General features: G+C 40.0%; 1 protein-coding gene across 1 annotated transcript in view; it reads left to right on the top strand.

Annotated features, from left to right (window-relative positions):
- The window catches only part of GNS (glucosamine (N-acetyl)-6-sulfatase), a 47,903-nt gene that overhangs the window by 575 nt on the left and 25,596 nt on the right, over positions 1-21,732 (top strand). Inside the window, exons 2-8 of the mRNA XM_040233377.1 lie at positions 10,663-10,722; positions 13,655-13,861; positions 15,750-15,815; positions 16,245-16,343; positions 17,980-18,147; positions 20,106-20,188; positions 21,450-21,568. Of these exons, the coding sequence (XP_040089311.1) occupies positions 10,663-10,722; positions 13,655-13,861; positions 15,750-15,815; positions 16,245-16,343; positions 17,980-18,147; positions 20,106-20,188; positions 21,450-21,568 (802 nt within the window). The remainder of the gene's footprint in view (positions 1-10,662; positions 10,723-13,654; positions 13,862-15,749; positions 15,816-16,244; positions 16,344-17,979; positions 18,148-20,105; positions 20,189-21,449; positions 21,569-21,732) is intronic.

The following is a 21,732-nucleotide window of genomic DNA, read 5'->3' as shown; positions in this document are numbered from 1 at the left end:
CACACACATGCATGCACCCCACAGAGCTTTTAGTCTGGACCTTACTGCTGAGGAGTTTGCTTCATGTCTCGAGACAAACATGTGGACGTCAGTTAGGGATGGGGTGAACCAATAAGTAGCAGGTGATGGCTAAGAGTACGCAAGCCTTGATTGTCTTTTGGGCTAGAGGACAAATCCAGGCCCCTCTGTGAGGGACCTAGGCCATTTACGCATTTGACCCTGTGTACGATGTCTGAGCCTAATATTTATAAAAGAAGTGCTGACATGAACTGTTCTGGTAGGTAGGTTGTCGAACTCCTCAGGGAATGCTTTGCCTTACAAGAATCGGGAAGATCCAATTAACCTAATTGAACACCTGGCTGATGCATTAAATACTGTCAGCATTCCGTTTTGTATCAGATGGATATGGATGTTTTTCCGAGACTTCATTGTTTGCCAGGGTGAATTTTACTTCTGTATTTTCGTGTTCTCTTATTTGTGACCTTCAAGAACATCTACTCAACCAACCCCCTACCTCCAGGAGGCCCAGAAAGTGGCTTGCCTCAGGCACAAGAGTGGTTGTGGCAGTACAGACAAAATCTTGACTAGTGCTCTGATCCTGGGCATGGCATTCCTCTTAATCTTTTTAAAAACAAGTTCTTTATTGCTTTCTTCCTTTCAGTTCTCTTTTTGCTTTGCAACACTTTAGGCACGAGGTTCCTAAGTTTTACTGTGTGGGAACACTCTAGCTCAGTGTCCTTCAGATTGCTGATTTCAACCCATAAGTGAGTTACGAAATCAGTTCAATGAGTAGCCACCAGCTTTTTTACTTTCCTACGGAATAGAGTAGAATAGAAAATGTGTGATACATGGCAGTCAAGGTAAGCATATCCATATGTAGATATGTTTTATCTGTGTTCAAGAGTATAAGAGTCTTTTCTAAATGATGTTTAAGATGCTTGCATTTTAACTCCATACTTGTACCTGCCACGTGTACCTCATTGCCTTTTAGTTTCTGCCCAGTCCCATTGAAGAATCTTGACTTAATGGCCCTCCTGGATTTTACTTGTTTTTCCCCACCATTCCAGCTGCCATACTTACCCTCCTAACGAAACTTTTTTTTTTTTTTTGCCTGAACCCATGCCCCCTGCATTGGGAGCACAGAGTCTAAGCCACTGGACCACCAAGGAAGTCCCACGTAACTCCTTTTTAAACACATTTTTGTATGTATTTTTGAAGTGTTTTGGCCAGAACAATCAAGCCATCTCCATCAAAAATTAATAATGGTTTAGTGACTTAATTAAAAGGCCAAGTCTTCACAGCTCAGTTGAATACAAAATGCATCACTCGACTGTGAGATATTCAGGATTCAGTTTCTTTAGCTCTCATAGACCACCAGTGTGGTTTGTGTGTATCTGAGGTTTCTTTCCCTTAGAGTGTTAATCAGGTTTACTCCTTTAAACCAGTAGCAGATTCTTTATATGTTTGTGCTGGAGAGAAGAGCCAAAATTAAGTGGAGGAAAAGTCAAATTTAATACTCTCAATTTTCTGGAGAATTCTGACTTCTGTAATCTTTTACAGACTATTCTACCACTAATAGTCAAACAAGACTTGAAAGGGAAGAGCAAAGAAATAACGGCATTTGAGAACCTACTTGGAGCTAGTTGGACTTCCCTGGTGGCTCAGATGGTAAAGAATCCTCCTGCAATGCAGGAGACCTGGGTTAGATACCCGGGTTGGGAAGATCTCCTGGAGAAGGGAAAGGCTACCCACTCCAGTATTCTGGCCTGGAGAATTCCGTGGACCACATAGTCCATGGGGTTGCAAAGAGTTGAACTCGACTGAGTGACTTTGACTTTCACTTTTGGAGCTAATCAGAGTGTGAAGTGTTTTATCCTGTGTTTCGGTCATCACAGGAATCCTCTGCTGTAGGTATTATATTTACCTTAAAAAATGAGAAACTTAAATTTAGAAGGGGCTAAGTAACTCATATAGCAATGTGGTTGATGCTTTTAGTCACTCAGTTGTGTCTGACTTTGTGACCCCCTGGACTGTAGCCTACTGGACTCCTCTGTCCCTGGGATTTCCCAGAAGAAAAGACGAGTGGATTGCCATTCTCTTCTCCAGATCTCCCCAACCCGGGGATCGAACACAGGTCTCCTGCCTTGCAGGCAGATTCTTCACCACTGAGCCACCAGGGAAGCCTCACATAGCTATAATTAGGGGCAAATCCTGGCGTCTTGTAATCTCAGAACCCTGAGAGTAAATGCTTTTTCTCCTATTCTAAAATACTGTGATAATACTGATTTACCAGATATCATTCAACATACCCATATCAGCATAGTCACTTATACCATACATAGATCAGAGATTTTTTCAGGTGACATTCAGGAACACAAGTGAGGTCATGCAACTCCTTAATTTACATGCAATACTTTGTGTGTATTATTTTCATTTTTGTGGAGAGAGGGAGGTCTCTGACCCCCGCCCCCGCAGAAAACATTATGAATTGCTGCCATAGTTGGCAAATAAACAGGTGTCAATCCCCGAGACTAACTTAACTTAGGTCGAAGGATTATAGCACTTGTATGGATTGTAGTTTGCTGTGGAATCTTGCAGTCATCTACCAAAAAAGTAGTAGCTTTTTATGTGGTAGCATCATCTTTAACAGTTCATTTTTTTTTGCTGTAGGTTTCATCTGTGGAACTCCATTTTTAGTTTTTGCCCAGGGAACTGTTCATCCGTTTCTTGGTTTTATTTGTTACGATTGGTTTTGTTGTGGTGGTGTGATGGACATACTGTTCTTCAGTGAAGCACGGGTTGCTCTTTGTAAAGTCATTCTCTCTAGAAAAAGTGATGTTTGGTCAAAATCTCAAGGAACTGAGGAAAGGAGACATAGGGGGAAAACGAATACGTCATGTCTTTGCTTAAGGCAAAGTGATCTTTCATCTTTAAAAGTTAGCCATAGAACTATCAGAATGGTCTAAATGTTGTTTCAGAGCAGCTGTGTTTGGGGCCCAGGAAAGTAAATGAGTCCTTTAGCGCTGTGTTTTTTTTTTTTTGCTTCAGACAAGTAAAGCAGCACATTAGTCATATGTAAGTGTAAGACTGGTGGTTTTTTAAAGAATGTAGTTTGGCCTTAACCTGTCCAACCTCTATCTGTGTTTAGATCTTAAGGACTGACTTTATCATTCAGGTTAGCATGGGTTCGCATATACATTTTTGGTACGAACAAGTTCCTGTTTGGGACTTGTTTGATTAAGCACAGAGCATGGTTATCCCTTGTACTACTGTTAGCAGTATAAAGGTTATGGTTCTTAATACACCTTTGCTACTTAAACTAAAGGGCTTCCCTGATAGCTCAGTTGGTGAAGAATCCTCCTGCAATGGAGGAGACCCCAGTTTGATTGCTGGGTTGGGAAGATCCGGTGGAGAAGGGATAGGCTACCCACTCCAGTATTCTTAGGCTTCCCTTGTGGCTTAGCTGGTAAAGAATCCACCTGCAGTGAGGGAGACCTGGGTTCGATCCCTGGTCTGGGAAGATCCCTTGAAGAAGGGAAAGGCTAGCCACTCCAGTATTCTGGCCTGGAAAATTCTATGGACTGTATAGTCCATAGGTTCTCAAAGAGCTGGACATGACTGAGCGACTTTCACTTAAACTAAAATCCGAATAACTCTACGGCCCTGCATCGACATCTGGCTCCTGCCTCTCTGTCTTGTCTTTTTACCGCATTCTTCCCTTTACTTACTTTGCTACTTCTAGCACACTGGCCTTTGTTCCACCCTCATGGGTGTTGCTTTCCTTCTCTGGCAGCATTTTACTTGTTGTTCACTCACCCTGAAAGCATCTTCTCCTGCTTTGCATGACTGACTCACCATGGGACTGTCGGTACTGAAGTTACATCCTGAAAGAGGCCTCTCCTGACCACCCATCTAAAGTAGTTTCCCCCTTTCCTCTCATCAACCTCAAGTGCGATGTCCACTGCCTGAAATAGTTGTCTGTTTCCCTGTTGTTTAAGTGCGAGGATCATGAGGGCAGGGACCTTCTATCTGTTGTCCAGCACTGCCTAGATCAGTGCCTGGCACACTTTGTTTAGTAAATGTGTTATAATCACACAATTTAGTCTTATCGTAAAATCACTCTCCAGTAGCTTTGTATGAATACCAATTTGACTATTAAGTTCCCTATAATCAGCTCACACAGTCCTTTTCCCATTTACACATTGCATTCCTATTTCCCCTCCCTAGGTATTCACTGCAAATGGCATATTTTCATTCTTTTTTACGGTTGAGTATTATTCCATTGTATATACGTACAATATCCTCTCTACGCATTCATCTGTCAGTGGACACTGAGGTTGTCTCCGTGTCTTGGCTGTTGTAAGTAATGCTGCAGTGAACATGGGATTCATGTATCTTTTCAAGTTAGCGTTTTCATTTTCTTCAGATGCTCAGAAGTGAAACTGCTGGATCATATGGTTAGTTCTATTGTTAATTTTTTTTAGGAACCTCCATATGATTTTTCATACTGGCTGAACCAGCTTATATTTCCATCAACAAATGCATAAGAAAGAAAGAAAGTGGACTTGTTCAGTCGTGTCCAGCTCTTTGGGACCCCATGGACTGTAGCCTGCCAGGCTTCTTCATCCATGGAATTTTCCAGGCAAGGATGCTGGAGTGGGTTGCCATTTCCTTCTCCGGGGGATCTTCCTAACCCAGGGATTGAACCCAGGTGTCCTGCACCGCAGGCAGACTCTTTACCATCTAAGCCATCAGGGAAGCCTGGTAACAGTTCCCTATTTTCTATATTACCAACACATTTTTTTAAAGTTGTGCATATATTTAATTTTTAAAAAACTTTACATTTTGTATTGGGGTATACCTGATTAACAATGTTGTTACAGTTTCAGGTGAACAGAGAAGGAACTCAGCCATGCATACACATGTATCCATTCTCCCCCAGACTCCCCTCCCATCCAGACTGCCACATACCATTTAATCTCTTGTCTTTATAATCATAGCCATTCTAATAGATATGAGGTACTATCTCATTGTGTTTGTAATTTCTTGTGTTTTTGAGTATAGCCATTTTAACAGGTGGGAGGTTCTATCTCATTGTGGTTTTCGTTTGCATTTCCCTGACAATTAGAAACATTGAGTATTTTTTCGTGTACCTTATGGCCATTCATATGTCTTTTCTGGAAAAACATCTATTCAGATCCTCTGCCCATTTGCATATTAATCCTTTGTCAAGTATTTTCTCCCATTCAGTAAGTTTCCTCTGCTCTGTAGATTTTTTTTTTTTTATTCTTTAATGAGCTGTAGTTGATTTACAATATTGTGTTTCAGGTGTACAGCAAAGTGATTTAGTTGTATATATACATATATTTTTTCAGATTCCTTTCCATTATAGTTTATAGTAAGATAGTGAATATAGTCCCTTATTGTTATTGTTGTTGTTTAGTCATTAAGTCGTGTCTGACTATTTTGCAACTACATGAACTGTATTCTACCAAACTCTTCTGTCCATGGAGTTTACTGGCAGGAATACTGGAGTGGACTGCCATTTCCTCCTCCAGGAGATCCTCCCAGCCCAGGGATTGAACCCACATCTCTGGCATCTCCTTGGCAGGCAGATTCTTTACCAACAGTGCTACTTGGGAAGGCCATAGTTCCCCATGGCACATAGTCAGTCTTTGTTTTTTAATCTGTTTTATATATAGTCATGTGTATCTGTTAATCCCATACTCCTAATTTCTCTCTTCATCCCCCACCTTTGGTAACCATAAGTTTGTTTCCTATGTTTGTGAGTCTGTTTTTGTTTTTGTAAATAAGTTCATTTGTATTATTATTTTTTTAGATTCCACATACACGTGTATCATATAATATTACATGTCTTTGTATGTCCTTACTTATTATGATAATCTCTAGGTCCATCCATGTTGCTGCAGATTTTCCAAATTTCATCCTTTTTATTACAGAGTAATATTCCACTGTGTGTATATGTGTGCATGTGTATACACACACCCACCCACCCCACATCTTATTTCGTCTATTGATGGACATTTAGGTTGCTTCCACATCTTGGATGTCATAAATAGTGCTGCTGTGAACATCAGGGTGCATGTATCTCTGCAAATTTTAGACTGTTTGTCTCTTCCAGATACATGCTAAGGAGTGAGACGGCTGGATCATGTTGTAATTATACTTTTAGTTTTTTAAGGAACCTTCATACTGTTCTCCATAGTGGCTGCACCAATTTACATTCATACCAGCATTGTTGGAAAGTTCTCTTTTCTTCTCACCCTCTCCAGCATTATCTGTAGACTTCTTGATGATGGCCATTCTGACAGGTGTGAGGTAATACCTCATTGTAGTTTTGATTTGCATTTCTCTAATAATTAAACAATGTTGAGCATTTTTTCCTGTGCCTGTTGGCCATCTGTATGTCTTCTTTGGGGAAACATCTTGTTAGGTCTTCTGCACTTTTTGATTGGGTTTTTGTTTTTTTGATACTGATCTATTTGTATATTTTGGAAATTAACCCCTTGTGAGTCCCACTGTTTGCAGCTATTTTCTCTCGGTCCATAGGTTATCTTCTTGTTTATGATTTCCTTTGCTGTGCAAAAGCTTGTAAGTTTGACTAGGTCCCATTTGTTTATTTTTGCCTTTATTTCTTTTGTCTCGAGAGACTGATATAAGAAAATACTGCTACAGTTTATGTCAGAGTGTTTTGCCTTCTCCTTCTAGGAATTTTATGGTGTCATATTTAAGTCTTTAAGCCATTTTGAGTTTGTTTTTGCATATGGTATGAGAGAGTGTTCTAGCTTTATTGATTTTCTTGAGGCTGTCCAGCTTTCCCAGCAACATTTATTGTATATTCCTTTCCCATTGTGTATTCTTGACTCCTTTGTCATAAATGAATTGATCATTCCTAGGATCTCTATTCTGTTCTATTAATCTGTGTGTCTGTTTTTATACCATTTCTGTTCTGACTACTATAGTGTTGTGTGTTTTTTTTTTTTGTTATTCAGGTATGTTGGTTTACAATATGTTTCAGGTGTGCAACATAGTGATTCAAGCTTTTTATAGATGATACTCAATTTATAGTTATACCATATTGGCTGTATTCCATGTGCTGTGCAGTGTTTCTGTGTACCTTATTTTATACATTTTATTCATAGTAGTTTGGACCTCTTAATCCTTTGCTCCTGTCTTGGCCCTCCCACCTCCACCTCCCTACTGGTAAACCACTAGTTTGTTCTCTGTATTTGTTAATCCCTTTCTTTTTTGTTATATTCATTAGTTTGTATTATTTTTTAGCTTCTGCATATAAGTGATAACATACAGTGTTTGTCTGATTTATTTCACTAACCATAGTACCCCCCAGGTTGTTACAGATGGCAAAATACCATTCTTTTTTATGGCTAAGTAATATCCCATTGCAGGTATATACCACATCTTCTTTATATATTCATCTGCTGATGGAGACTTAGGTTGCTTCCATGTCTTGGCTGTTGTAAATAATGCTGCTATGAACATTAGGGTGCCTGTATCTTTTCAAATTAATGTTTTTGTTTTCCGCAGGATTAGAATTGCTGGATCATATGATAGTTCTATTTTTAGTTTTTTGGGGAACCTCTGTACTATTTCCACAGCGACTGTGCCAGTTTATATTTCCACGAACAATGTACAAGGGTTCCCTTTTCTCCACATCCTTGCTAGCATTTGTTATTTGTGGTCTTTTTTAATGATGGCTATTCTGACAGGTGTTAGGTAGTGTCTTATTGTGGTTTTGATTTGCTTTTGTCTTGTTAATGATGTTGAGCATCGTTTTTCATGTGTCTGGCCATCTGTCTGTTTTTGGAGAAATGTCTGTTTAGGTCATCTGTTTCCTTTTTTAAAATAAGTTTATTAATTTTTTTGTTTGCTGTGCTGGGTCTTCACTGCTGCACGGGCTTTCCTATGGCTGTGGCTTGCGGGGACTACTCTAGTTGCAGTGTGTAGGTGCCTCTTGTTGTGGAGCATGGTCCTCAGGGCACACAGGCTTCTGTAGCTGCAGCCCGTGGGCACAGTATTGTGGGTCCCAGGCTGTAGAACACAGGCTCAGTTGCTCCGGGGCATGTGGGATCTCTGGATCAGGGATCAAACCCATGTCTCCTGCACTGGCAAGTGGATTCTTTGCCACTGAGCCACCAGGGAAGCCCTGGTCTTTTGTTTCTTAATCAGGGTTTGTTTGTTTTTTTTATACTGGGTTACACGAGCTGTTTATATGTTTAATGTTAATCTCTTGTCAGTATTCTCATTTGCCCCTATTTTCTTCCATTCAGTAGGTTGGTTTTTGTTGTTGCTGTTCGGTCAATAGTTTGTTGGGCGTAGGCTTTTCAATCTCATTAGGTCCCATGTGTTTTTTATTTTGTTCCTTGCCTTAGGAGGCAGATCCAAAAATATATTACTACTACTTATGTCAGAGAGCATTTTGCCTCTCTTTTCCTTAATGATTTTTATGGTTTCCAGTCTTACAGCTAGGTCTTTAGTCCATTTTGAGTTTTATTTTTGCATATGGTGGCAGAAAATGTCCTAATGTCATTCTCTTACATGAAGCCATCCTGTTTTGGCAGCACCACTTACTGAAGAGACTGTCTTTTCTCCTTTGTATATTCTTGCTTCCTGTGTCATATATTAGTAGATCACAAGTGCATGGGTTTATTTCTGTCTGTTCTGTTCCATTGATCTACACGTCTGTTTTTGTGCCAGTGCCATATTATTTTGATTATTGTAACTTTGTAGTATAGTCTGAATCAAAAGAGCATGATACCTCCAGCTCCATTCTCTTTACTCAAGGTTATTTTGGCTATACAGGGTTTTCTGTGTTTCCACACAAATTGAAAAATGGTTTGTTCTAGTACTGTGAAAAATGGCATTGGTATTTTGATAGAAATTGCATTGAATCTGTAGATTGCCTTGGGTAGTTTGGTCATTTTAACAATACTAATTTTTCTGATCCATCAGTCAGGTGTATCTTTCCATCCGTTTGTGTATTTTTTAGTTTCTTTCATCACTGTCATACAATTTTGTGAGCACAGGTCTTTGACTTCCTTAGTGGGTTTATTCCTAGGTATTTTATTCTTTTAGATGTGATTATAAATGAGATTGTTTCCTTAATTTCTCTTTTTGGTAATTCATTGTTAGTGTACAGAAATGCAACACCATATTAATTTTATTAGCTGAATGGTAATGTTGTGTCCTGCAGCTTTACCAGATTCATTGAGCTCTTGTAGTTTTTTGGTGATGTCTTTGGATTTTCCATGCATAGTATCATGTCGTCTTCAGACAGTGACAGTTTCACTACTTCGTTCACAATTTGGATTTCTTTTCTTTTTCTTTTCTGATTGCAGTGGTTAGGACTTCTGAAACCATGTTGAATAAAATTGGCGAGAGAGGGTATCCTTGTCTTGTTCCTGATCCTAGAAGACTTATTTTTTTCTCTGCTGTGTAGGATGTTAGCTATGAACTTGTTATATATGACCTTTATCGTGTTGAGGCACATTCCTTTGTCTACTTTGAGAATTGTTATCATAAATTGATGTTGAGTTTTCTCAAATGCTTTTTCAGAGTTCTTGAATAAATGAAAATTCTCAAGCTAATGGATTCTTTAGGTTTTCTAACATCTATATAAAACAATTGTGGAAACTTTAATACATTGAGAATGATCCTATTATTAATATAGTTGTGTATTTGGGTTATTAGTCTGCAAGGAATTTTTACATAACAAAATCCTCTTAAAACTGTGTTCAGTATGGTCTCAGCTTTCAAGGGCACTTCAGAATCATCATGAACCAACTCATATAATACAGCTAAAATGAGCTTCTTCAGATTGTCCTTTCTTGCTGTCTGGAATCTGAATAAAGATTATTAGTATTTATTACTATTATTTGTATCTGAATGACCAACATCATGCTTTCTGTCCTCACCATAGGATTTGAAACTAGTTGTTTTCTATACTTGTCAGGATCTTAAATTTTGAGCAAAAGATAAAAAGCAAGGATATAAACTAATTTCTGACTATTCTTTTGCTTGATGAGGTTCTATGCAGATCTGTTTGCCCTTTGGCTCAAGTTTTACCTGAGGTGGTGGTCGGTCTAGTGCAGAGGGCCATGAGCTTATACTCAGCATGCATCTGGGCTGCACTGCCAAGTGGCTGATACTTGAGTCAGTTTGGGGGCCTTGTCTGACTTTTAGAACCTAAGTGTTGTTTTATTTCTGTTTTAAGGGGTGAAAGGCTCCTTTCATATCATTTTCCACATTCTGCTTCTAAAGATGAATTAATGGAGGTAGATATGCCCCATCTTTTTGTAAAGGGGCTGGTGATAAATGAGAGAAGGGCATCAAGATCTCATTACATTGAAATCAGCGTTGCTAGAATAATGCCATCAGCTGTGAACTTTCCCTTCCTGCAAGCATTCTAACTACCTGAACTTTTGCACAGGACATAACTGACTGTAATCAAACTTGCTGGGTTCATCTCCTGAATCACACAGGACTCTCAGGTGTTTCTTAGTGTCAGATGGAGCTGATCATTTGGGAATAAAAGGTTGAGAGTAATCAAAAAACACAAATTTTGTCTTGTGTGTTTTAGTTTATTGGAAGAAATTGTTTGACAGATATGTATTTATTTTACAGACACCACTGAAGAAAACCAAGGCTCTCATTGGAGAAATGGGAATGACTTTCTCCAGTGCTGTAAGTTTTGAAGCTGATTCAATTTTGTTAAACTCTTTGTTTATATTCTAAGAAGAAACACTCTTTTGAGTGGTCTACTGTAATTTTTATGGTTTTTCTTCTAGTTAAATGCCTGATCTGAAGGAAGGATTCTATTTAATGTGATATAAGTTCTTTTAATTGAAATATTACTACTTAACTATTGAAGATTTATGGCAAGTATCTTGTAAGCCATTCTCATCTGCAGCTCAGAGCTAGAGAAGTTTATTTAAACCTTCATCATTAGAGGTTTGAAAATGGATTGTAAGAATTGGGTATCGTTTGTACTCTGTAAAGTGTTCCATGGTAAAAGCTTGCAGGCTACTTTACAAAGTCCAATTAACCCTTATAGTCAAACCTAGCAAAGATAATACCAACAAAACAGAACAAACCTAACAGCTATGCATGTGTGTGTGCATATATACACGTGATATTAATACGTGTGTATATGTTCATATATAAACAAATGCAAAGATCCAAAACAAAATACTAGCAAATCAAATTCAGGAACCATGCTCATAACCAAGTCAGTGGGAGCATAGCTTAGTGTTGGGAAATCCTTTGAAGAGCAACAGTGTTGTGGTGAAGAGCACAGACTCTGGAACCAGACCACCGTGTTTTGAATGTTTTTGCTGTCTCTTTTCTAGCTGTGCTTCCTTGAGCAGGTTGTTGAGCTTTTTTGTCTTTGGTTCCCCCATTTGTAAACAGGAATACTAAAGCCTATCTCAGAGGTTAAATGGATTGTTACAAGTAAAGCAAGCACTTATATCAATGCCTGACTTGTAGTAGGTACCACTGCATAATGGTGGTTATTATATCGTCCACCAGCAGTGGGTAAAAGAAGGAAAATTAGATGGTTGTCTCAGTAGATGTTTAAAAGTCCTCTGAGGGACTGCCCTGGTGGTCCAGTGGTTGGGACTTTGCTTTCCAACAGTGAGGGGGTGAGAGTTTGATTCCTGGTCGGGGAGCTGGGATCCCATATGCTTGCAGCCAAAAAACAAAAACATAAATGCAGTATTTTAACAAATTCAAGAAAGACCATTAAAAATGGTCCACATCCCCCCCAAAAAAGTCATCTGAAATGTTGGCACCCCTTTTTTTGTTATTTGTTAAACCATTAGAAGAATACACTATGATGACTATTTCAAACAAACAGCATAACTTACAGTTAAGATTAAAGTCTCAGGTACTATTCTTAGGGAAGACAACAAGGGCCCAGTATCTCTCACTTAATCATCTACTGAACTGTCTAGTCACTGGCATTAAGTCTTGTGAAGACCAAAATTGTTATTTCCACTTGTCTGAAGTTTCTACTTAGAAATCATAAGAGAGTTGTTGGAAAGCTTTTAAATTAATAGAATTTAGTAAGTTAGAAATGAAAAGCTGTAAATAACTTTCTTCCATGTAACTAGTTAAAGAAACATGAGGTTGGGGGAGAGGTGATCCCACTGATACAAAGGCAGGAAAATATAGACTCTAGGAATAACTAGTGGTGTCCAGTAATGGTTAAGACCTATAAATGCAGTTAGAATGTTTGGTGAGTGATAAAGTACTTCATGCATAGTTATACACATCATTTTCTGTGGGGAGACACATTATAAAGTGCTTATTCTAGTCAGAATCCCAGTGGGATTCCTTTTAGGCTGAATTTAGTGATTCCATAGTTATCTGGAATAATAAGTAGGTTAGAATAATCAAGGTAAAATTTTTAAAGAGATATCTCTACCAGACCCTGAAATGTAATATGAAGATCCAGTGAACAGAAGTCAAACATCCAACCAAATTAAAAAGCAAAAGTAAAAACTGGGAAGTATTTGTAGCATGATTGACTCCTTCCTTAAAGCTTATGTAGTGAGTGAGTGAAGTCGCTCAGTTGTGTCTGACTCTTTGTGACACCATGGATTGTAGCCTACCAGGCTCTTCCGTCCACAGGATTTTCCAGGCAAGAATACTGGAGTGGGTTGCCATTTCCTTCTCCAGGAGATCTTCCCGACCCAGGGATTGAACCCAGGTCTCCTGCATTGTAGGCAGACAGACACTTTACTGTCTGAGCCACCAGGGAAGTAAAAAATAAAACTTATATAACAGGAGGGGGAAATGTGCGAAGCACGTGAACAGACCATTCACATGAACATAATTGATCAATATGCATGTGGAGAATGTTCATCCTCACCAGTATTTAAGAACGCCAATTCCAATTTGAAAGGCCAAAGAAATGTGAATTATTTCAAAGGGATAATATGTAATTCTGGTAAGGGTGTGCTCAAATGAGCAAAATAAGCATTCCTGCCCTGCTGGTGTGAGTATAAGCTACTATTACCCTTCTGTAAAGTGGATTGGTAATGAGTATTAGGACCTAGGCAAATATTACTAGGTCAGATAGGGTAATTCTGTTGATGATAAGAGCTAGTGGATACATAATTAGAGTAGGGAAAAAAAATCTGTTTTCAGTGTATTAAAGTGATGCAGGTAATCTACAAAACTCCAGATCAGCCTGAAAATGACTCGCTACTTCTCAGCTGCCCTAGATTCGAAGAGTATTCTTCATGTTTGTTTAGGACCTCGCTCCCAGCATGCTGTGTTCCTTGTATGTAACATTTCTTCGGCCAATGAAATTAGAACAGCTTCAGGTTATCCTGTAAAAAGAAACTAGCAGAAAAAGAGGTGTGTTCTCTTGGCTGTTCTGTTTCTTGTCTCCACTAGAGAACTTAAAGCAGCTCTGAAGTGTGTCATATGTAAAGAAAATCCCTAAAAAAAATAATAATAAAAAAAAAGAAAGAAAATCCCTATTCCACAGGAAACTAGAGGTTTGAAGTTAGGGGAATTGAGCCGCTTTCTTTGTTCTGATTAGCAATGATGAGGAATCCGTCTGTCTTGTGTAACTCTGTCTTTCTGGCTTCTCTTCCTTTTGAAGTATGTGCCAAGCGCTCTCTGCTGCCCGAGCCGAGCCAGCATCCTGACAGGGAAGTACCCACACAATCATCACGTGGTTAACAACACTCTGGAGGGAAACTGCAGTAGCAAGTCTTGGCAGAAGATCCAGGAACCAAATACTTTCCCAGCAATTCTCAGATCAATGTGTGGTTATCAGACCTTTTTTGCAGGGAAATACTTAAATGAGGTATGTTGAACGGTCTAATTATTCCCTTTTGTTTTTTAATAACAGCTCCTGAAATGTGAATTTATATAATTCATGTTAATTGTTTTTTAGTATCCATTCAAGTCATGTTAAAGGGTTTTCGGGTATCTGGCATTTCTCTTCATCTACCTGTTAAACAGGAACTTATTTACATGAATGGAATTTCCAGGATTTGGACCTGGTGGTTATTCTTTCTTCAAATAGTTTCTGGAGCATTTATTTTAAAATAGTCTTCAGACCACTGTGGTCGGAGACATCTTCCCTTTTTTCCTCAAGAATTCCGCTTGTCACATGGCCCTCATGGTGTCTTTGTTTCCAGTTCTCCTTGATCAGGACCAGAGTGAAGAATTTTTTCCTTTGAGCTTCTTTCCTGAATAATAACAACTTAACCCATTTTTGGGAAACAGACTGTGGGGAGATAAGTGATGAAGGAAGAGCACCCAAGCCTGAGACATTCAGGCCACTGAAGTATGTGCCTGAGTGGTCAGCATGCTGGCCTTGAAGGCCCGGGATGAAGGGAGGCCTCGTTGTGACCTGCCCAAGCCAGACTTCAGGGTCTTGGCGTCCACCACACTGGTCTTAGCATTTAGTCAGAGTTCAGGCTTAATGAAAATGATGTGTTTGAGAGTGTCTGGGATTATCTTTTAAAGTAAAAGTGGGATTCAGGACAAAGAACATGTATGTTTTCTTATGTACTTTATCCATGGTTGCTAGAGATCTTAATATCTGATCTGAATTTTGTTAATTCTCTCCCTCCCTGTAATAATGGGGGAATTTGCAGCTTTGTGGGTTTGATGAAAAATGAGTCAGTTTGAAAAGAATCGTGAGCAATAAATGTGGTGGATTATGGCTACAGGTCATAAAGAGAACATATACTACTTTTCATATTGAAGATCGTCTAACATACACAAAATTAGAAATTCTTCAAAATACAAAGAATTAGTTCTTAGAGTTACTGCGTTAAATGAACAGTATTAAGCCTTGTCAAGATAAAATGGGATGACTCTGTGGTCTCTTCACTTAATCTTCACTTTATCTTATCAGAGTCCAAATGTAGTTTCCAGGACAATTCCCTGGTGGCCCAGTGGTTAAGACTCTGAGCTTCCAATTCAGGGGGTGCAGGTTCAATCCCTGGTCAAGGAACTAAGATCCCACATGCCATGTGGCATGGTCAAAAAATAAACATAAAATAGCAAAAATGGACTTCATCAGCAGGAGAGCTGAAGTGATAGATTGAGAGCTTACAGCCTGATTTGGGCTGTTAGCCACAAGGCTGGCTAGACCGTTCGCTCTATGCAGTCAGTAGCTCAGCAGGTGAGCCCTGTGGCTTTAGCTATATTGCCTTTTCCCGTAAAGGACTAAGTGAACATTTTAGGCTTACGTCTGTGTAGTGACTATTCAGTTGTGTCACTGTCGCTGGAAAGCAGCCACAGGCCTGCAGAAACCAGTGAGTGTGGCTGTGTTTCAGTAATGCTCCACCATCCCTGAAGTTTAAATTTCAGGCAAATTGTCACAAAAATAAGCCTCTCTTGATTTTTTTTAATTCAAGTATATTTGGTTTTTTTTTGTTGGTTTTTTTTTTTAGAGTTTATATTTTTTAATGTTTGGAAGAAAATTCTTAGCTTGCCAGCCATACAGAACAGTTGGCAGACTAGATTTGGCCGACCAGCCATAGTTTGCCAACTTATGCTTCAGACATTCCTAGGTCTTCCGTGGTCTTCCCTTTTCAATTGATTTTTGTACTTTTGGAAATTGAGCACTTAACTGTGTTTCAGGTACTGATGTAAAAAGATTCTGACAGTTTTCGTGTTTCTTTCTGGTCTGGTCACATCCCGTGAACTTCTGATGCATTGCTTGTCTTGCTTTCCAGTATGGAGCTCCAGATGCAGGTGGACTTGGACACGTTCCTCTGGGCTGGAGTTACTGGTATGCATTGGTGAGTGAACAATGAAGTCAGCAACAGTTACACACAACCCTACAGATGCTTGTTTACTTTCTACTGTAGCTCTGATATTGACATTACTCGGTTTGCATTTATGGTTGGCCATTTCATCTCCTTGAAAGTCTGTTGATTTGTGAGTCACTCTGTTGTGAGATATTTTTCTTGCATTCCACAAGGTTTAGCAACATATTTTGCTGTTATACCAGATCTGTTTCTGGGTTTTTTAACTAAACATATTATTGAAATTCTGCTCATAGTTAATAAACTGTAGTCAAGAAGTCTAATTCAGTATTGACTTGAGCAGTTACCTTTTATGTCTTACCACTGTTTAAGCAGAGTACAGTTTAGCCCAGTATGGTTTCCAACTTTCATTTTGTATGCTGGCCTCATTAAAAAAAAAACTCACTTTCCTCTCTTTAATAGGAAAAGAATTCTAAATATTACAACTACACCCTCTCTATCAACGGGAAGGCACGGAAGCATGGTGAGAATTACAGTGTGGACTACCTGACAGACGTCTTGGTGAGTTACTGAAGCTCTGTCCTTGCAGTTTAGCTCATGCTTAACTAAAGACTCTGCCTCAGAAGCCTTCAGTTATCTTTGTTCACATTGAGTAGCATGGATAAGAACTTGATCTAACTGCTGAAGCATATTTTCAGCCGGTTAAAGATTCCTGAGAGTGTTTTTCTTTGTAATTAAGCCAGGCTCAGATCTAATGTTTTTGAAATTCCAGCAGCAAATCCCTTTCCCAGAGGCTAATCTCTAATACTGTGGAGATTACTTTGAAGAGGTTTTACACTGTAAGGGTTCCTACTCTTGACCCCAGTTTTACTCACAGGCTGCAGGATGACAGCTTCATCATGAGGGTAAGGGGATAAAGGCAGGGAAGTTCTTCAGGCATTGAGTATTGTATGTTTAAAAAAAAAATACTGAGACGGGAACATGAATTTGGGACGCTCCTTTCCTGTCTAAGATGGTTCTAATGACAACCCTGCATAAGGCATTCATTCACCAAGTACTTCAGCAACCCCTTGGAGCTGGTACTAAGCAATAAGTAAAGCAAAGTCCCCAATTCTGTGGGAGGTCACCCTTTAGGGATAGATTTATTTACACATATGTGTGTTGTCTTGTTAGATGGTGATGAGTTAGAGCAATAAGGCCGAAGATGGAAGATACTTAGATAGTATTTAAGCAAAATCCTAAAGGAGATGAGAATGAGCTATACAGATCAGTGGAAAGAGTGCCACAGGGAAAGGAAGCAAAAAGTGTGAAGATGTTGAGGCAGGAGTGTGCCTGGCATGTTGGAGAAACCACAGAGTTTCTGATGGGGCTGAAATAAAGTTAGATAGGTGGGATGATGGTAGGAAATTGATAGTGTCTTTTGAGTTTCATGTTGGGAATAAATGAAGATGTAAATCAACTAGAACAATTAAAAACATAGCATGTATGTATGTGGGAAGCTTTGATTTTCATAAACTGTCTCCAGAGAAGCAGATGAAAAATTTAAGTCCAGATAAATTAAAACCCTGGTGTGGCATATTTGGACTTAGTGTTATTCACTTAGCTTAACTTCAGCTGGCATAACTTAGGATATCCTATCTTCTCTCTTGACCCCAGCATTTTTGTAAGATTATGGTAACTTAATTCACTTTTCCCACTATTGTGAATTAGGTTGACTCTCTTTTATATTCATTAAAGCATCAAATGTATATGCTCTGAGCTGCATTAATGTAAATTAATACTAAACTGGCCAAATTATTCTTTGGTTTCCTCATGGGAGGCATAACAACTTTTAGGTTGTGTAAAATCGTCAGCGTTAGTTGCTCAGTCATGTTTGAATCTTGGAGACCCCAGGGACTGTGGCCTGCCAGATTTCCCTGTCCATGGGGGTTCTCCAGGCAAGAACCCTGGACTGGGTTGCCGTATCCTTCTCCAGCCTTCTGAAAAAGGGGTGTGCTTTTCAGCATTTTCATGCGTTTGCCTGGAAGCTAGATGATTCGTTCCGGCAACACGCTTGCAAGTGACTGTGACATAGGTTGTGTGCCACAACTGGGAGAAAGCTCATAGGCCCCTGCACCCCTTTCACCGGAGAACAGATGCTTATCTAGGCCTCAGCTGTTGGGTAGGGTAAGAGGTGACCAATCTCTCTGTGTGTCAGGCCAATGTCTCCTTGGACTTCCTGGACTACAAGTCCAACTCTGAGCCATTCTTCATGATGATCTCCACCCCAGCGCCCCATTCGCCATGGACAGCTGCACCTCAGTACCAGAACGCCTTCCAGAACGTCTTTGCACCAAGAAACAAGAACTTCAACATCCATGGAACGGTAACTTCCCGTCAGCCTTGCATCAAGCCAGGCTCAATGTGATTAAGTGTATAATACACTGGTCAGGAAGCCTTTGAGTCGTGTAGTTGGTCTTCCTTCTCAATCTTTTCGAGGTAATTGTGCCTGTCTTTAGTACACTAGGTAGTATACACGTGCTTCAGAAGTCCAGGTAGGTTTCCTGCCATGCACCCAGTGAGCAACTCGAGAGTCCATGGGGAGTGGGAGAGAAATGCTGTCTTTCCTGCTTACAGTCCCTGCTGATAAGCTCCATGCTGGCTCTCCTGCCCGGCAGTGGCCGAGACGTGTCCCTTGGGGCTGAATGGGGCCTGCAGCGTTCTCCTCTGGGTGGAGGCATAGGAAAAAGAGTGGTGATGCAGTGTAGTGTGACTGGAAAGGGAAGTTGGATGGCGAAGCGACCCAGAGCAAGGAGTGTAATAAAGGGCTGTGGCCTAATGCTGTTTGCCTCCAGGGCCACTTACCCTTCCCTCAGTCCAGGAGATAGGCAGTTCACTGGTTCCAAGACTGAAGACTGCTACCTCCTCATGCTTGTCTCCCTGAAGTCTTAGTTACTCATGAGGTGGTAGAAAGCATGAGTCCTGGAGTTAGATTCAGTACTACTGCTTTCTAAATAAGTGACCCTACGGTTAGTAAGACGCCTAACTTCCGTTTTTCCCTCTGCAGTGGGGGATCCTGACCTCTCCTGCAACTCTTGAATGGATTCAAGTTGTTGTTGTCGTTCAGTTGCTCAGTTGTGTCTGACTCTTTGCGACCCCCTGGGCTGCAGCACGCCAGGCTTCCCTGTCCTTCACCATCTCCCGGAGTTTGCTCAAACTCAAGTCCATTGAGTTGGTGATGCCATCCAGCCATCTCATCCTCTTGTCATTGTCTTCTCCTCCTGCCTTCAGTCTTTCCCAGCATTGGGGTCTTTTCAAAGGAGTTGGCTCTTTGCATCAGGTGGCCAAAATATTGGAGCTTCAGCATCAGTCCTTCCAATGAATATTCACAGTTGATTTCCTTAGGGTTGACTGCTTTGATCTCCTTGCTGTCCAAGGGATTCTCAAGAGTCTGTACATAGAAACATTTAGCACCTTGCCTGGCACAGGCTGTGCTTGCTGTGTATGATGTTAAAACTGAGTGAACTGAGTTTTAAACCAAAGGGCTGGTCTCTCTCTGTTCCAAAAGAAGTACATACAAGCTCCCATGGCTAAGTAAGCCTAGCAACTTAAGGTTAAATAAGTCACTGTGCTGTAGAATTTCTCAGTTATTCATGTTCTAACATGAATTTGCAGTAGGAGAACATGCTGTATAGCATTTTTCAAGCATACTAACTAAAGAAGACTGAGGATCACAGTTTGCGTGGTGACGGCCTAGGGTTGTATGAATAGGGAGGAGAAAATCAAAAGTATTTGGCAATTTTTAAAAAAAACTTCTTTATTTAAATGAGAAGAAGCCTTTAGATTTGAAGTTTTATAAAATTGCTATGATAAGGTTTTTTCCTCAAGGTCTAAGAATGATCTATACCTTAGGTAGGAAGATAGAGGGGAATGGAATGATGACTTATTAGGCAAAACTTAGAGGAAGGTAAAGTTAGTATTTACCCTTTTGTAGTTTGAGTGGCAGACTTAAGCACAGATTCTAAGTTACAAATGTAATCTAGTCAGTTTCCAATATCTGTCTCTAAATGTCTTATGCTGCTCAGGAAGGATCCCAGGCCTTCTGCTGTTAGGGAGGGGTTGGGAAGAAGCTAAAAAATGAGTGATAATTTGCAGAATTTTTTTTTTCCTATAAACACAGAGAAGGGAGGTGGGAGTGGGTGGTGGAGGGAAAATCTGAGGTTGCTTAATCAGGCTTAATCAGTTAGTTCCTTTTTGCTCAAGTATCAAGTGATTCTTTTATTTACTCTAGTACTTTGACTGTGGTGACTTGGTGCTAATGTTTTTTTTTCTTTTAAATTTTAGAACAAGCACTGGTTAATTCGGCAAGCCAAGACCCCAATGACTAATTCTTCAATACAGTTTTTAGATAATGCATTTAGGAAAAGGTAAGACCTGCTCCTTTCTCAATCTGGGTGGTCTTAGAGGACCCTCAGAAGCAACCCATGCATAGAGGACTGCACCATGTGGTTATCTGTGAGAAAAAAATCAGAGCTTAGCAAGTTGGTGGGAGAGATTCTGATAAGGGGGTCTCTGCATTTAGCAGTAAGGTGGCCTTTGGCCTTCAGGACTGATTAAACAGTCCATTTTTCTGACTTGTTAAAATGTTGCAAATTGGAGCCATTTGGTTGAAATTTTTCTTTTCACTATGTCTAAAGAAAATTACATAAGACCCAAAGGCTTAGACTAGAGCAAAATATCTGCCTTTGCTGTTTTGAGTTTTCAAGAAAATTCTTTTAAGTCAGGTTTTTAAAAGTGTGATACTTTCTCTTAAGATGTATTTAGTTTTGGACCAGGAATTGGCGGACTTCTTCTGTGAAGGAGCAGATAGTAAATATTACAGGCTTGTAGGCCATCTTGTGTCTATTGCTGATGCTCAGCTCTGCTGTTGGAGTGCACAGCAGCCCTGGACAGTATGAGAATGAATAAGCATGGCTGTGTTCCAATAAAACTTCATATAAAAACAGCCAACAAGTTGTCGTTTTGGGGGTGTAGAGTTTCAGATTCGCAAGGTGAAAACGTTCTGGAGATTGGTTTCACTCTGTGAATATACTGAACCCTACTGACCTATCCACTTACAGATTGTTGAAACAGTAATATTATATGTCTTGTACCACAGTTGCAAACAGAAAGAATGTGGTCAAGCTTTGACCCATGACTATAGTTTGCTGACCCCTTTTAGTCCATTAAACACTGTTGCAGCACAGGTCTATCTGAATTCATCTCTGTCAATCAGTACTGATTTGACAAGTTTGCCTTCTGGTAGTGGGTTTTTTTGTTTGTTTTTTTACTTGAAGGATAATTGCTTTACAATACTGTGTTGGTGTCTGCCATACATCAACACCAGGAGTCTTTCATTCTCATCACCAGTCATGATAAATAATAAAGCTAATTCATTTTTTAAAAGCCTAATTTATTTCTATGGAATCAGTTAAGTTTGGAGTGTTCTGGAATTTTCTAATCTGTGTTTTGCAATGAAAGAAAGGAATGGAAATGTGGGATTGGAGCTTTCGGGGAAGAGTGGCTTTGAGGGGTTTCTTTGGGAGGGAGTTTGGGGGTGTTTTGGGTTTGGGAGCTTGTTTGGACTGGCTTCTGCTGGTTTGGCAAGGTGGCAATACCGCAGCCCTGCTGCCCTCTGTTCACATTCAGGTGGCAGACTCTGCTCTCAGTGGATGACCTCGTGGAGAAGCTGGTCAAGCGATTGGATTTCAATGGGGAGCTCAACAACACCTACATCTTTTATACCTCAGACAACGGCTATCACACAGGTAAGGGGCAGACCATGACCTTGGTGAAGGGCCTTTCCGTTCTCACCTGATCAGTAGCGCTGGCTGGGAGCTTGTGTCCTTTTGCAGTGGTGAATAGGCCAGAGGGAGGGTCTTGCCCTCAGGGCTCCTCTGGTTAGAAGGCCAACTCATTCCCTTGGGGAAAG

The sequence above is a fragment of the Oryx dammah genome, unplaced genomic scaffold, assembly GCF_014754425.2.
Source record: "Oryx dammah isolate SB20612 unplaced genomic scaffold, SCBI_Odam_1.1 HiC_scaffold_29, whole genome shotgun sequence".
NCBI classification, from domain to species: domain Eukaryota; kingdom Metazoa; phylum Chordata; class Mammalia; order Artiodactyla; family Bovidae; genus Oryx; species Oryx dammah.
Note: the sequence above shows the minus strand (reverse complement) of the source record. Positions and strands in the feature narration are given on the sequence as shown.